The 14,721-nt window shown below is 32.9% G+C and overlaps 2 protein-coding genes across 2 annotated transcripts in view; one reads left to right on the top strand and one right to left on the bottom strand.

Annotated features, from left to right (window-relative positions):
- Window positions 1-14,721, top strand: part of Flo2 (flotillin-2) — a 372,138-nt gene that overhangs the window by 131,310 nt on the left and 226,107 nt on the right. The window lies entirely within an intron of this gene.
- Window positions 9,275-14,721, bottom strand: part of LOC140436633 (glucose dehydrogenase [FAD, quinone]-like) — a 115,826-nt gene continuing 110,379 nt past the window's right edge. The window contains exons 8-9 of the mRNA XM_072525626.1: window positions 11,196-11,378; window positions 9,275-10,100 (exon numbers count right to left, since the gene is read on the bottom strand). Of these exons, the coding sequence (XP_072381727.1) occupies window positions 10,006-10,100; window positions 11,196-11,378 (278 nt within the window). The 3' untranslated portion in view covers window positions 9,275-10,005. The remainder of the gene's footprint in view (window positions 10,101-11,195; window positions 11,379-14,721) is intronic.

Below are 14,721 nucleotides of genomic sequence, written 5' to 3'. Positions count from 1 at the left end.
CTGTTTAAAATGTCTGACAACGAATATTCTGCAGCAATTGAAAACTGTTCAAGGAAAAGAAAAGGTTGTAGACGCACGCAAGATGTAATGAAAAAATTGAGGTTATATAGCCATAAATTAAGAACAGACTATAAGTGTTTGAGACTTGAGTACTTTAAAAACAAGTGAAAGGCAAGATATTATTTCTAAGTTCAATCTGCTCTCATCACATGACAAACATTCAATGTATCTTTGTAGACTGATAGTATGCTGTTCTACCATGCGCCATAGGCTTAAAAAGCCCAAAGGTGAAGCAGAGTTTCACACATTTTCATATACTTACAAGTTAAGAGTAGTAAGAAATAAGTAGATAGTAGAAAGACCTGTATATTATAAAGCATTTTTATCCATTTACGGCATCACGGCCAAAAGAGTACAGAATTTACAAAAGAGCCTAAAAACCGCAGGCGTAACATCATTGGACATGCGAGGAAAGCATTGTTCGAAGCCTAATAAGATTCCAGATGAATCACCTTGACTTGCAAGTAAAAGAGCTTAAAATTTTTGCGATTCCTGCGCCATTCAGAACAAAAATTACGCCGTTTTTCGTATGCTTCCCTACATTGTACACTATACTAAGATTCTTGATAAAATAACAATGTTTTTCCAATCAGAGGCCACTCGTTCCTCAAGTGTGACAGGAACATGGGCTTAATTAATTAAAAATCTGTGGTTGAAATTCCTTCCGAGTGGAACGAAATTATTGAAAACTCCACATCCAAACCAACATCATTAGTTATTTCTTTCGAGAACCAGGAAATATTCCTGGTTCTCGCAAGTAATGGACTAAGCTTCTTTCTCCTTTATATACATAAAGTTGTCCTTTCCAAACAAGACCTGTACGGCAACTAAGCATCGTTTCTTATCACCCTCGAATGATGTTACATGGTCAGATTGTTAGTGGCCTAAATGAAGAAAGTATTGTTACCAAGCCTAAGAGGGAACAAAATTGCACTACCAGAAGGCTCTTTTTACCTACCAGAGCTAGCGTATCGTGGACTTTTACCTTTAAATAAAGCAAAATACGACGATATTCGGCATTTGAAAAAATTTTGCTCTGTAAAGTCTTAAGCATATTTTGACGCACTGCCACATGCTTAAAGCTTTTCATTGTATCCATTACTAACAATCTTTTACTGTATATGTAGCTTTGTGTAATCAACATGAGCAGATCTGTATGATATTGCTTTTGAAAATATAGACTATGTTATCTGTATTTTTAGTTTCATTTTAAGACACGTTAGTGGACCCTCATCCATTTAGCCTGAGATTTCATGACATCAAAAGATAAATAAATTTATGTTTATAGTAGTTATGCAGTTACTGCATGAATTAGTGACCAAATTGAAGTGCCCTTTCTGTTAATTATTTTTATATATAGTTTTAAAACTTAAAAACCTAATCTCTCAAAACTTGTTTTTTTAGACCCTCATCCTTTTATCCCTGAGCTCTTCATTTTAAATTCAGTGTACTATAATTTGTCTTTGTAGACATAATCAAACAAAAATTAAAAGGTGTAACTAAACTAATTGCACTGAAAATTTTAACATAACAATTAATATTAAACAGGAAAATATAATCAAAAGATGTTTTTTAATAACCAGAATTTCTCTCAGCAGCATTAATTAGAGCTTGACGCCGCGCGCCGTCTTGACTTATTTAATTATTAATTATTATATTTAAATTATTATATATTACCAATTTATTTTTGAAGTAAAAAGTTCCGGCCTTATGCAAATCTTATGAACATTATGCAAATAAGGAACGAGTGATTTCTCTGGCCACAGCAAAGGTGTAATATTCTTTCTATCACTACTAACTCTTCTCGCAATATGTGAGTTTGCACCAACGTAAATCAGCAATGTCAATGACAGAATAACTTGTTCAAGATACAGTCCAATGTTTATCTCTCTCTTTTGTCGTTTCCCCATTACTGAGGATCGTGATTTTTTCCAATATTCCTAACAATTTTTCTCTATGGTTCTCTATCTTCAGCTGCTCTGAGAGCTTCGTAGAATGAGTTTCCAGCTAAATTCTTAATTTGGTCGGACCATCTAGTTGGTGATCGTCCTCTTGATCTCCCCGAAACGTTTCCAAAAATAATTAATCTCTCCAAACTAACGTCACCTCTGCGAACCACGTGACCGAAAAATTGCAGATATATTGTGGACATTTTTTTTATCCCGAGTTGGTTTAGAATGCAAACGTTTATCCTATGAGCTGTCTTAGGTATGCGCAGCACCACCTCTCAAAGGCATCAATTTTTTAGCGCTCGCGTTCGCGAAGAGTCCTGTATAGAAATATTGAGAATACAAGCGCATTCACCAGTCTCATTATGATATTTTGAGAGACAGATCTGTCTTTCCAAACTTTAGTTAGGCGACTCGTCGCCTTTTTTGCCATACCACTACGTCTCCGAACTTCTGCCAATGTTTATAGCATATATTAAATAATAAGGATGACGAGATACCCTTTACGTACTCTGCGTTTAACCTCCATAGTTTCTGACAATTTCTCATCTTCATTTATTTTCACTGACTGAATCCAATACAGATTTATAATGATCTTGGGACAGATTCTGTTTGCCGCCTCAACTCTAACCAAATGGTCGGGTTCTTAGGTCGGGTAGGTCAGGTAGGGTACTCCCATACCATAAACAAATGTGTTATGTGTTTTTGTGGAGTCCAATGTCCTGTCTTCCATATGTTTTTTCAAAGAAGTACCTTAACTAAAATGAAAAAGACAGTAAAGATTTGATTTCACGCACAAAGCGTCTATGTATCTGTTGATACGTATTTCGACTTAATAAGTCTCATCAGAACAGTTCTGATGAGACTTATTAAGTCGAAATACGTATCAACAGATACATAGACGCTTTGTGCGTGAAATCAAATCTTTACTGTCTTTTTCATTTTATTCGGATCTACTCTGTATGAGTACAAGAAACAAATTCGTTAAGGATTTCTGCTTAGTTGATAGACATGTCGTGGAATGCAAATTTTAGATTCCCCATGTCTCTATTAACATCTTTATCAACGTCTGTTATACCTTGCAATTTTTAGAAGGTTCAGATTAAAGCAGAAATCTGAATTTGTTTCGAAACTATTTTACCGAAGTACCTTAACCTTTATAATAGTTCAGTCGTCAGAGATTTTACCCCTAAAAATCATACGAATTTTGCTGAGATAAGCTGAATTTCGCCGAGAATATCTATTTTGGGACCCCAAAAAAGTTGCAAAATAGTTTAGCACTTTCACCCCCGGGCTTCCTCCTAAAACCCCCTCGTACAGGGGTAAAAGCTCAAAAAAATCGATTTACCAAGAACCTGTACGCCGTAGAAAAAAATGTTCCAAATAAAAAATGTAACTGACCCAAAATGAAATTGAACAAACTGAAATGTAGCAAAATGATTTTGAACACAAATGTTAATTAGCATTTTCTCTGTAAAATGAACCGTTCTCTCAGAAATAACGCTTGAAACGACCGGCGGTTTTGAATGTCAGTTGCGCGCGTGAAATCAATGTCTAATTAAATATATATCAAGTCGGCGGTAAAAATTCGATATCTTTTAATCAGAGTATCCTATCGACACAAATCAAAATGCGTTTTAAAGGTGAAAAGTGCATCTTTCTTGTGAAATTTTTGAAGTTATCCTTCTATACGCACGGTCGGCGTAGGAAATTTGCATGAGAGTGAATCTGTGAAACCATTACATATGTAAGATAATGAGTAAGAGAGAGACAGAAGATATATTTTCTCTCTCTTCCTCTCTCGAGAATAAAAATGTTTCTTATGTATATATATTTAATATTATATATGTTATATATACGTATATAATATACAGGGTGTCCCAGACTAATTTACCTACGCTATATCTCTTAAACGAATAAAGATTTTCGAATGAGACAAAAAGTGGTCTATTCTACTTGTAATACACTTAAATATGGCGTAGAAAAAAATCATCCCCTAAATATTAATCCCTTAGTTACAACCCCTAACTTTAATTTTTTTAATGGCACCCTGTATATTTTTTTATAGTTTTGGATGTGGTCTTCTATCGTCTATTCAACAGATTTATTAAAAATAAAATCGGTTTGTAAATAATCAAGAAATCAATTTATTTTTTATTTTTGTTAATGAAGTGTCCCAGATTAATTTATCCAGGCTATATTTATTAACAAAATGGAGATTTTTTTAAAGGGACAAAAACTGGTCTATTCCATTTGTAATACACTTTAATATGGCAAAGAAAACATCATCCCCTAAATATTCATCTCTTATTTACAACCCCTAACTTAAATTTTTTAATGGAACCCTGTACATTTTTTATAGTTTTGGATGTGGTCTTCTATCGTCTATTCAATCGATTTTTTAAAAAATAAAATGGGTTTGTTAAGTATCAAGAAAATATCAGTTTATTTTTTATTTTTGTTAAATTAATCAAGATAGCCTTAAAAAATAGAATAGAAAAGAAACATTATGCTTTATTATCATTGAAAATTTTACTATTTTAACTACGTAGTATAACTTCTTACGTGCGTACGAAGTACACAGTCTTTTTATTTAAACGTTATTTTTAATTTTTCAAAATTTAACTAACTAATATTATTTACATTAAATGTTCGAATTGGCGACATGCTTGTCTTATTTTTTCTTTTAATTCATCTAAATTTTGCGGTTTTGATTGACAAACAATATCTTTTATCGCTCCCCAAAAGAAAGAGTCAAGAGGTGACAAATCACATGAACGTGCGGCCCACATAATTTCTGGAGAGTTGTTTTCCAGTGGTTATCAAAACGGTTTTGTAGGTGGTCGCTAACTATTCTCGCATTATGTGGAAGAGCTCCGTCTTGTTGCCACCACATTTCTTGACGCTCATGAAGAGGAATATCTTCTAGCAAATCGGGTAGAATGTTTTCTAAAAAGTCTAAATATCGAACACCTGTTAGAGTGCCGTTAAAAAAGTAAGGACCTATAACACGGCCATTAAATAAACCGCACCACATATTTATACCCCAAATATTCTGAAATCTTGTTTCTATCATCCAATGTGGGTTCACGGGAGACCAATAATTGGAATTGTGATGGTTGACAACACTATTATTGTGAAATCTAGCCTCATCACTTCACAATATTTTTGATAAAAAAAGTGGATCATCACTGATTTTTAACATCATTTTTGCAATAAACTCAGGACGTCTTTGGTCATCACCAGGCTGTAATCCTTGAACTAGGTGCACTTTAAAAGGATGGTACTTAAAATATTTAAGAATTCTATGCACAGAACTTTTTGGAATGCCACATTCACTGGCGAGGGTTCTAACAGACACCTTGGGATTAAAATTAACATATGCTAGTACATTAATGAGGTTTTGGTTACATCTTACTGTGCGTTCAATTGTACCTCTTTTATTATTAGGAAAATGTCCCTGTCTAAGTGAGCGTTCCAAATTCTTAAAGGTTTTTTCGCTTGGAATGTTTGGATTAGGAAACCTTTCTTGATATAATTGTCGGGAAATTCTCCTATTTTTTAGGCATTCTCCATAAATCAAAATGATATCAACGTACTCGTCAGGCGAAAATAAATAAGGCATATTGAAATGTTATAGATACACAATTACAACAAATATAATTATTACTGGTCTAATACCAAACGTCAAAAATAATAATTGTTGATTTGACAGATCAAATCATGGCAACCTGAATTAAGGGTAATATCCAAGACGTAAAATATCCAGACGTAAAATTTTGAAAAATTAAAAATAATGTTTAAATAAAAAGACTGTGTACTTCGTACGCACGTAAGAAGTTATACTACGTAGTTAAAATAGTAAAATTTTCAATGATAATAAAGCATAATATTTCTTTTCTATTCTTTTTTTTAAGGCTATCTTGATTAATTTAACAAAAATAAAAAATAAACTGATATTTTCTTGATACTGTACAAACCCATTTTATTTTTAAAAAATCGATTGAATAGACGATAGAAGACCACATCCAAAACTATAAAAAATGTACAGGGTGCCATTAAAAAATTTAAGTTAGGGGTTGTAACTAAGAGATGAATATTTAGGGGATGATGTTTTCTTCGCCATATTAAAGTGTATTACAAATGGAATAGACCAGTTTTTGTCCCTTTAAAAAATCTCTATTTTGTTAATAAATATAGCCTGGATAAATTAGTCTGGGACACTTAATTAACAAAATTAAAAAAAAATTGATTTCTTGATTATTTACAAACCGATTTTATTTTTAATAAATCTGTTGAATAGACGATAGAAGACCACATCCAAAACTATAAAAAAATATACAGGGTACTATTAAAAAAATAAAGTTAGGGGTTGTAACTAAGGGATGAATATTAAGGGGATGATTTTTTCTACGCCATATTAAAGTGTATTACAAGTAGAATAGATCACTTTTTGTCCCATTCGAAAATCTCTCTTCGTTTAAGAGATATAGAGTGGGTAATTTAGTCTGGGACACCCTGTATATATATATATATATATATATATATATATATATATATTATTTATGTGATATGTTTTGTATTATTTAAAATTAAACGTTTATAATTATTTTAGGCTTTTGTATTCCAAAATAATCACTGTTTTACCGAGAACTGTCAATTTTGAAATCCGTTAGTGTCATGTCTAATTGGCACATCCTTTACGTGTTTGGTTCATACACTGGTGGTTGTGAGTTCAAATCCCAAATATGAATTTCCTTTTTTATTTTTGAAATATTTAAAAACCTCACTTTAATCTTATTAAATATATGTAATTTACGCAAAAAACATAAATTTTAAAATAAAATGAAAATTTACAACATAATCCGAGTTGTTGGTTTGTTATTTTTATCTTCGTAAAGTAAGTTTATGTATATTGGCAGTTTTAAATACTTATGAATATTACATTTTAATTTATATTGTATTATTATATTGAATTATGTTGCAGTGTATTTATTGTATTGTAATTTTTATATTAATAACAAAATAAACAATGAATTTTACTGCAGAGTATGTGTAAAATTTTTTTTTGCATTCAACTCCTTTTATACATATATAAAAATAAAAATATATATTTTCATTAAAATATTAATACAATCCTTCATTTACTATACTCCTATTACAGGTCAAATGTTTATATACAGCAAACGATGCACCATATACCTATATAACTAATTCTTTTTCTCTTTCTGCTCTCTCTTACCTATAGCATTACATATGTAATGATTGTGCAGAGTGACTCCTATATAATTTTTTAACGGCGAACGCGTGTATAGAAATATAACTTCTACCGGCAGTCCTACTGGACTGCCACACCCGTTTTTGTATTTTGCCACAAATGAAGTCAGTTTCTATAAATCTGGTCAATAAATAAACTTTGCCCGATTTTTGCCTTTTTTATGATTCTCGTGAGATCAATAAAATTTGTCACTTTAATTGACCGGTCATAGTGAAATTTTGATGTAATTCCAAGAAAATGGTAAGTATAATTTGTAGCAGAAGATGGATAGTTTTAAAAAACGTATTAGCGTAATTGAAAAAGAGCAGTTTTAAATGTTTTAGATCCGTTGTAATGTGAAAGTTCAGCGTTTTTATGCATATTTTAAATGCCTCACATTTGTTGCCGAAACTCAAAACTAAAATTTCATGTTTTAATTTTTAAAGATCAGGCTCTAGTTATCGAAACTCCTCAGCGGCCGGTTAATAAAAGAGATAAATTGTATTGATCTCATGAGAATCATAAAAATTGGCAAAAATCTCGCCACGTATATTTATTTAACGCCTTTATAAAAACTCAGTTTATTTACCTTTAAAACGTATCCTGTTTTTTGTCGATAGGACTCTCGGATCAAAAGATATAGAATTTTTAACGTCGAGCTGATACAAATTTTATTGAACGTTAATTTTGCGCGCTGTATGACATTCAAAACCACCGATCGCTTCAAGCGTTGTTTCTGAGAGAACTATTCATTCTACACAAAAAATGGTAATAACTGTTTTTGTTCAAAATTATCTTAGCTACCTTTTTTATTTAAAATATTTTTTTCTATGGCGTACAAATTCTTGGTAAATAATTTTTTTACGGTTTCTCTCCTATACGAGGGGGTTTTAGGAGAAAGCCCTTGGGTAAAAGTGGTAAACTTTTTGCATCTTTTTTGGCGTCCTAAAATTGACATTCTCAGCAAAATTCAGCTTGTTCGTATGATTTTTAGAAGTTCTGAAGAACTGTATGTGTTTGTAGCTGAATTAAGATTAGTTTTTCATTTATATTCGTTACGTATCTTGCAATCTTTTTGATATTATAATTCCAACTCCTTGCTGATGCTCGTCCGTACATCCAAAGTGCTATACTTCAAGACCATCAATGGTGCATTGTCCGACAATTCTCCATCCCATTTCACTAACTTACAGGATGTCAATGTAGTCGATTCATTTCTTTGATGGCATTAAAAATTTTTTCGGATTCATCCATGGTTCTGCCATTCCAAGTGCATACTCTGATATTGTTCTATTTATATAGATCGTATATTAACAAATTGTTAGGCCCCGTAGTATAATTGTATTATTTCTCCCCTTCCCGATCTTAGAGTCCGATATCCATGATCAATAAGGTTTTCTGTATAAATTGGCATAGTCATGATAATTGTTCAAAGGATGAGAAGTATTAGGTCTTAGGTAAGTGTGTGGATTATTTCCACCAAAGATATATATTTAGTATTTCTTTATAGAATGTAGTAACTTCCGTATCCATTACATTTTCGGTTTTCAGAAGATAGTTTGTTGTTTCTTAATTTTCTTCTAGATCTACACCCATCGATGGGTATAAACTCGAGCTTATCATCGGTTTGAATCAAGTATAGCATTTTCTCTTTGTCGAATGTGATAAACTTTGCCCAATCATAAAAAAATCGCTATCAATTTTTATGTGTAATTTACACAATTAGCCCAAACTTCAAGTATTGCTTCACGTAACGCATCGTTCCATACATTTTTGACTGCTTATTCTCCACGTCCATTTTTTCCATATTTACTATTTACTATTTTAACTGGGAATAACCAACAATTTTACTTATTTTTATTTTGACGTTACGATTTCCACTTGGGAAATCGTTCTTGAAATACAAATTAAACAGATTTTGTTTTTGTTGCTTAGTTAAAAAGTTCTTCTAATAATTTAAAATTATGGACGTACTTTAATTTTTAGAGGTACTTGTTTGAGGAAAATGAAAAATTGGGTATGGATTCTACAAGATGAGTTTTTACAATCAACACTTATCTCATCTTAAATATTTAAATACCAATTGAAGTAAAGAAAAAATCACTTCTTACAAATAAACAAAAAAGACGCCAATTTTTATTAGCAAAACAGCTCAAAACTGGGAAGTTTCAGTTATTTGGAGTAATGAATCTAAGTTTAAGGTCTGTGTTGACGATACACGAAGTAGAGTTATTCTAATACCGGGGGAAGAATACCAAAAGATTACAAAAAAAAAGTTTAAATTCCTAGCATCTGTAATGGTCTAGGTCTAGCGCTTTGTTTCCTCTCAAAGAGCTGGACACCTCATTTTCATTAGCACTGTCATAGCACTGTCAATGCTGCGAGGTACAAAAGTATTTTACAAGAGAAATAATTGCTTTCTATTAATAAAATTCATTCATGAAATTTAACTGCCAAATGGAGGATTATACGACGGATTTATATTTCAACAAGATGACGCAACCTGCCATACAGCGAAATCCGTGACATCATGGTTGCAGGAAATTAATATTTCTCTTTTAAAATGCCCCTTAAGTAGACCTGATCTATCCTTTTTTTAGAATCTTTGGCATCAGATGAAAAAAAGACCTCGAACTACATCAGTTCACACAATTCTTAAATTAAAGGATGAAGCTCACGAAATTTGAAATAATTATTTTAAGTATTCTAGTTTATTTATGTCAAAATAGACAATGGACGTCACCAATAGTCAGCGTCTTTGATGGCAGGAGTTTTTTGTAGAACAGGTTCCAATTTGGTTTTTGTTTGCTTTTTTCCTGCAGACCTACTTCTCTCTAAAACAAATTAACAAAATGTTATTTTTTAATGTAAACACGTACTAAGATATTTATTAATATTGCAGTCGGATCAGCATTGATCAATAAGAAATTTTTCTCCAACTTAAAATATTACTAAGAACCTTAAAACCAAGGACAGACTTATTTATTATACAAATATTAAGGTACAACATTATTGCACTATTAATTAACTTAAAGGGCTTTTTCCTCATAAGTGTCTAATCGATCTATGTTGTTAGTCAACATTGTCGTGTTAAAGAAGTTGTTGTTTGTGACTCTTGGCAAATTTTTTGATGGTTTTATTAACAGTCATTTTAACATCCCTATGAAGGGTCACTGTTCCTGAAGTACGAAAGAGCATTGACAATGGTTCTTAGAACTTTATTTTATAATTTTTGTATGATATAAAATAATTACTCTTACTTGCAAAACTCAATAGCTGGATACCTGGAATGAGCCTTCCAGCGTAACCTAGCGTATAGTACCCAAATATTTTGCCATGTCGAAATATGCTGTATGATTATTATTCACACTAATAGGAATATATTGGGTACAAGTGAGTTCTTCTTATTTATAAAACTAAGCGTTTTCCTCCTTGACCATAAACACTCGACTCTCCTTCTTTAAGTGTCGTCTTCCAATCGGAGATTGGATATCATTGGATATCTATCTTTACTCTATCTACCACTGCTCTGAAGAGTTCTGTTGAACTGCATTTAAACCAGTTCCTTAAATTTTTCAACCATGACACTCTTCTTTCCGTACTCCTTCCTCCTCTTATCTTTCCCTGTATTATCAATCTCAGCATTTCATATCGCCGTCCTCTTATTACGTGTCTGAGATATTGTAACTTTCTTATTTTTATTGTGTTTATTATTTCGTACATAGTACATCTTTATTAATAACGATTTTGTAATATACTTATAAAAGTATTCAGAAAAGCAATAACCAACCCACAAGAAAAAACACTGAAGTTTCCTATATCCCACCTGTAAATAAAACACCAAGTTGGAGATTCGAATATTAGAAGAATTTTTTCTATGGTGCTTTTTTTATTTATTCTATGGTACTTATTTAAACTTTACTGCTTACCATCATCAATAGTGTTTTCTCCAATTGCAAGGTCTTCCTCTGAATCTTTGTTATCTGGAACTCCCCAGTCCTCTTTAATCATATCTGCTGCTTTCTCAGCCACCATTATCGTTGGAGCATTTGTATTTCCACTTGGAATGTAAGGAAATATGGAACAATCTACCACTCTTAAATTCGATACACCTGTAAAAATAAAGTTTGTCAACAAAATTTGAAGATTAAATTTTTATGCTGTATAGGGCAAACTCTTTTTGGTTTGCTGTAATAACGCAAATGGAAAGACCGGTTGACACTTTGTATGTACAATAGGTGAAACTCCGTAAATATGTAGTAGATATACTTCAATGAGCATATACTACATTGTTTTTAAGTGTATTAGTTTTTACAGTTTTTAAATTGAAAAAGCCATCAGTTATAAAGATCATCATCAATCAGCCATGATTTGTCCATTTTTCAACCTAAATCTCACCTACATATTTACATCTATTTCTGTTCTGTGCCTCAGCTATCTAATTGGACGCAATTCTTTTGAGGTCATCGGTGTTTCGTGTTGGGGGTATTCCCAAGCTTCGCTTTTCTTTAATCGTTTAGATGCGTATTTCATGGATTCTTTCTAATAGTCAAAGGATTAAATCAAGTAGACGGATTGGCACCAACACTATTCAACTTGTCTTTCGAATATGTGGTAAGACAGTTAATATAAGCCGAGCTAATCTCTTAGCAAATAAATCAATACAGATTGCCGCCTATGCCGATGACATCAGCATTATTTGTAGCAGAACGGAAGAGGCCGCAGAAATATATTCACAATTAAAAATAGGGGTTAAAGAGACCGGACTAGAAATATTCAAAAGACAAAAAGCTAACACAGGCAAGAACTATGGAAACAGACTCACAGTTAAATTAGACGACGATATTGAAAGAATAGAAAGTTTCACATATTTGGGAATTGCATTAAGCACCGATGGAATAGAGGAACCAGAAATTCAAAGAAGAATAGTAAAGGAAAACACAGCTTATTTTTCACTCTTCCAGTGTTTATGGATGCAAGACATGGGCCACGACAGAAAATACAAAAAGAAAGCTAGGTCTTTGAAAGAAAAATCCTAAGGAAGATATTTGGATCTATTAACGAAAACGGAATGTGGAGATTCAAGTACAACCAAGGACTTTACCAACTGTTCAAAGAGCTACCGATTTTAGAGTTCGTTAAACTGTAGAGACTTCGATGCACTGGTCATCTAGTCAGAAAAGAGCCCTAGATGGCAAAATGCAGGGCGCAATACTAAAAGGTAGGCCACGGTGGGAGGATGAATTGGTAGCGGACGAGCAAAATTTGCTAGATTTAAGAATTTGGAGAAGAGCAGCGTGGAACCAACAAGACTGGAGATATAGTTTGGAGTAGGCTAGAGCTTGATTTGGACACGCCCTATTAAAGAGAGAGCATTTATAGTTGGAGTATTTATGATTTACCATATTTCAGAAAAGTAGCAATAACTCGCCAATTCAGTTATTAATGTTAAATATGAGTTTTGTAGCATATAATGAAGTTTGTGGTCCATAGTCTGTGAACCTAATAAATCGAAGAAAAAATAGTAATTTCTAAATTGGTAGGTTACTTAATTTATTCTCGAAATTGACAATGTTTTTATGGTTAGAAAATTTTGTGACTGTCATTATATTTTTAGGTTTCATCATTTACAGTATTAAACATCCACTGCTGAACATCGACCTCCTTCCTTATGTCCAACACCTCTATCAATCTCAATATCATCCCAACATTATCATTGACACTACAGCCCTTTATGAGCCTAAGCTTTCTTAAGAACATTCCGCCATTTCGTTCTATCTCTAGAAATTCTTCTCGATCCTTTAACTTCCATGGATTTTAAGTCGTCTTACAATTTGTCCAGGTACCTAAGTTTTTGTCTACCTCTAGTACGTGGTGCCACTGATCCCCTTCGGTCAAATACGTTTCTCATTATAGCATGTTCCCCCTTTCTGATTAAATGACCATTCCATCTGAGGCGTGCTGCCTTAATGAATTTCACGTCAGCTTTGCCGAAACTTCTGTATAACTAAAAGTTGTGGCATCTACGTCACATACCCTGCTCTTTTGGTCCTCCATATATTCTTCTTAGAATCTTTCGCTCGAAACGCTTAAGCAGCTCTTGGTCATTCTGTGTGAGTGACCACGTGCAGCTCCATATGTTAAAACTGGTTTTATTGATCAGTTTAATTTTTCTTTAAGGTTTTAAGGTAATACTAGCACTGACAAAGACTTTTTTTTTATTTGTTTGCTGATATTGGTGTGAGTCGGTAACGAACCTAGGTATATGAGGGTATTTATTCCTTTAAATTCCATATTATTAAATATTAGTCTAGGTGTCTTATATATTGTATTTCGTTTTTTTTAGTGCATCCTTAACGACAAAAAAGCTTCCGTCAGTGACTCTGTGGCTCCGTCGATTATGTTAATGTCGTCTGCATATCTAACTACTTTCATTTGTTAAATATGATAACAATTGTAATAATCTGGAACTCTTCTAATCTGGAACCTTTTCCAGTGCAAGGTTAAAAAGGAGATATGGTTGCCCGTCACTTTGTCTTAATCCAGTTTTGTAGAGGAAGGACATTGAGGTGTCGTTCAGGATTCCACTATACTGTCTGTGCGTACTGTCTGTGTTAGTTCTGTTAGTTTAATAAGCTGACATGGCATTTGTAATTCTACTATAGTCTGAAACATCTTTCTCTATCTCTTGAGTCATAAGCTGCCTTAAAATCCACAAATATATGGTAGGTGCCAACGTTAAATTCTAAGGTTTTCTCAAGAATGTGTATCACTGTGAAAATTGTATCAGAAAAAGCTGTACTCATATCCACTTACTATTTGTTCGGCATAGGGGAGCATTCTGCTCTCTACACATTCTGCTTTCTACAAAATAGTATTTTGTATGAGGGAAAGAGAGAGCTATTGTTGAGGAGAGTTTTACCTTTTGTAATTGTCGCATACCATCATGTCCCCCTTCTTGTGAAGTGGGCATAGTATAAATAATTTTCAGTTCGCGGGTGTTTACATTATATGCCAGATTTCATTGTCATTAACTTATGCATGTGTTTTAACAGTGTGTTGCCACCGTTTTTAAAGAGTTCACCAGGAAGATCATCCATCATAAGGGCTCGGTGGGAAATGGCTCTTGAGCATTTTCAATTGTTTCTAGTTTCGAAACCTCTATCGGAACTGGTTCATTGGTATTACTTAACAGTTCTTCAAAATATGTAACCCACCTGTTCAATATCGGATATTTGTCACGAATTATAGGATATTTTTACAGGATAGTATTCTAGGTTTGAATTCTTTACTATACCTGATTATGAGTCGTTTATACGACCCAAGAAGTTATTATTTTTTCCTGTTCCTGAAGGTTCTTTCTACTTTTTATTTTCCTCCAGGGTTAACTGCGTTCTGCGCTGATATGTATGACTGTTTCGGATATTAGAGCATCAGTGTTGTATATGTTTGTAA

Source organism: Diabrotica undecimpunctata, chromosome 3 (genome assembly GCF_040954645.1).
Source record: "Diabrotica undecimpunctata isolate CICGRU chromosome 3, icDiaUnde3, whole genome shotgun sequence".
Lineage (NCBI taxonomy): Eukaryota > Metazoa > Arthropoda > Insecta > Coleoptera > Chrysomelidae > Diabrotica > Diabrotica undecimpunctata.
Note: the sequence above shows the minus strand (reverse complement) of the source record. Positions and strands in the feature narration are given on the sequence as shown.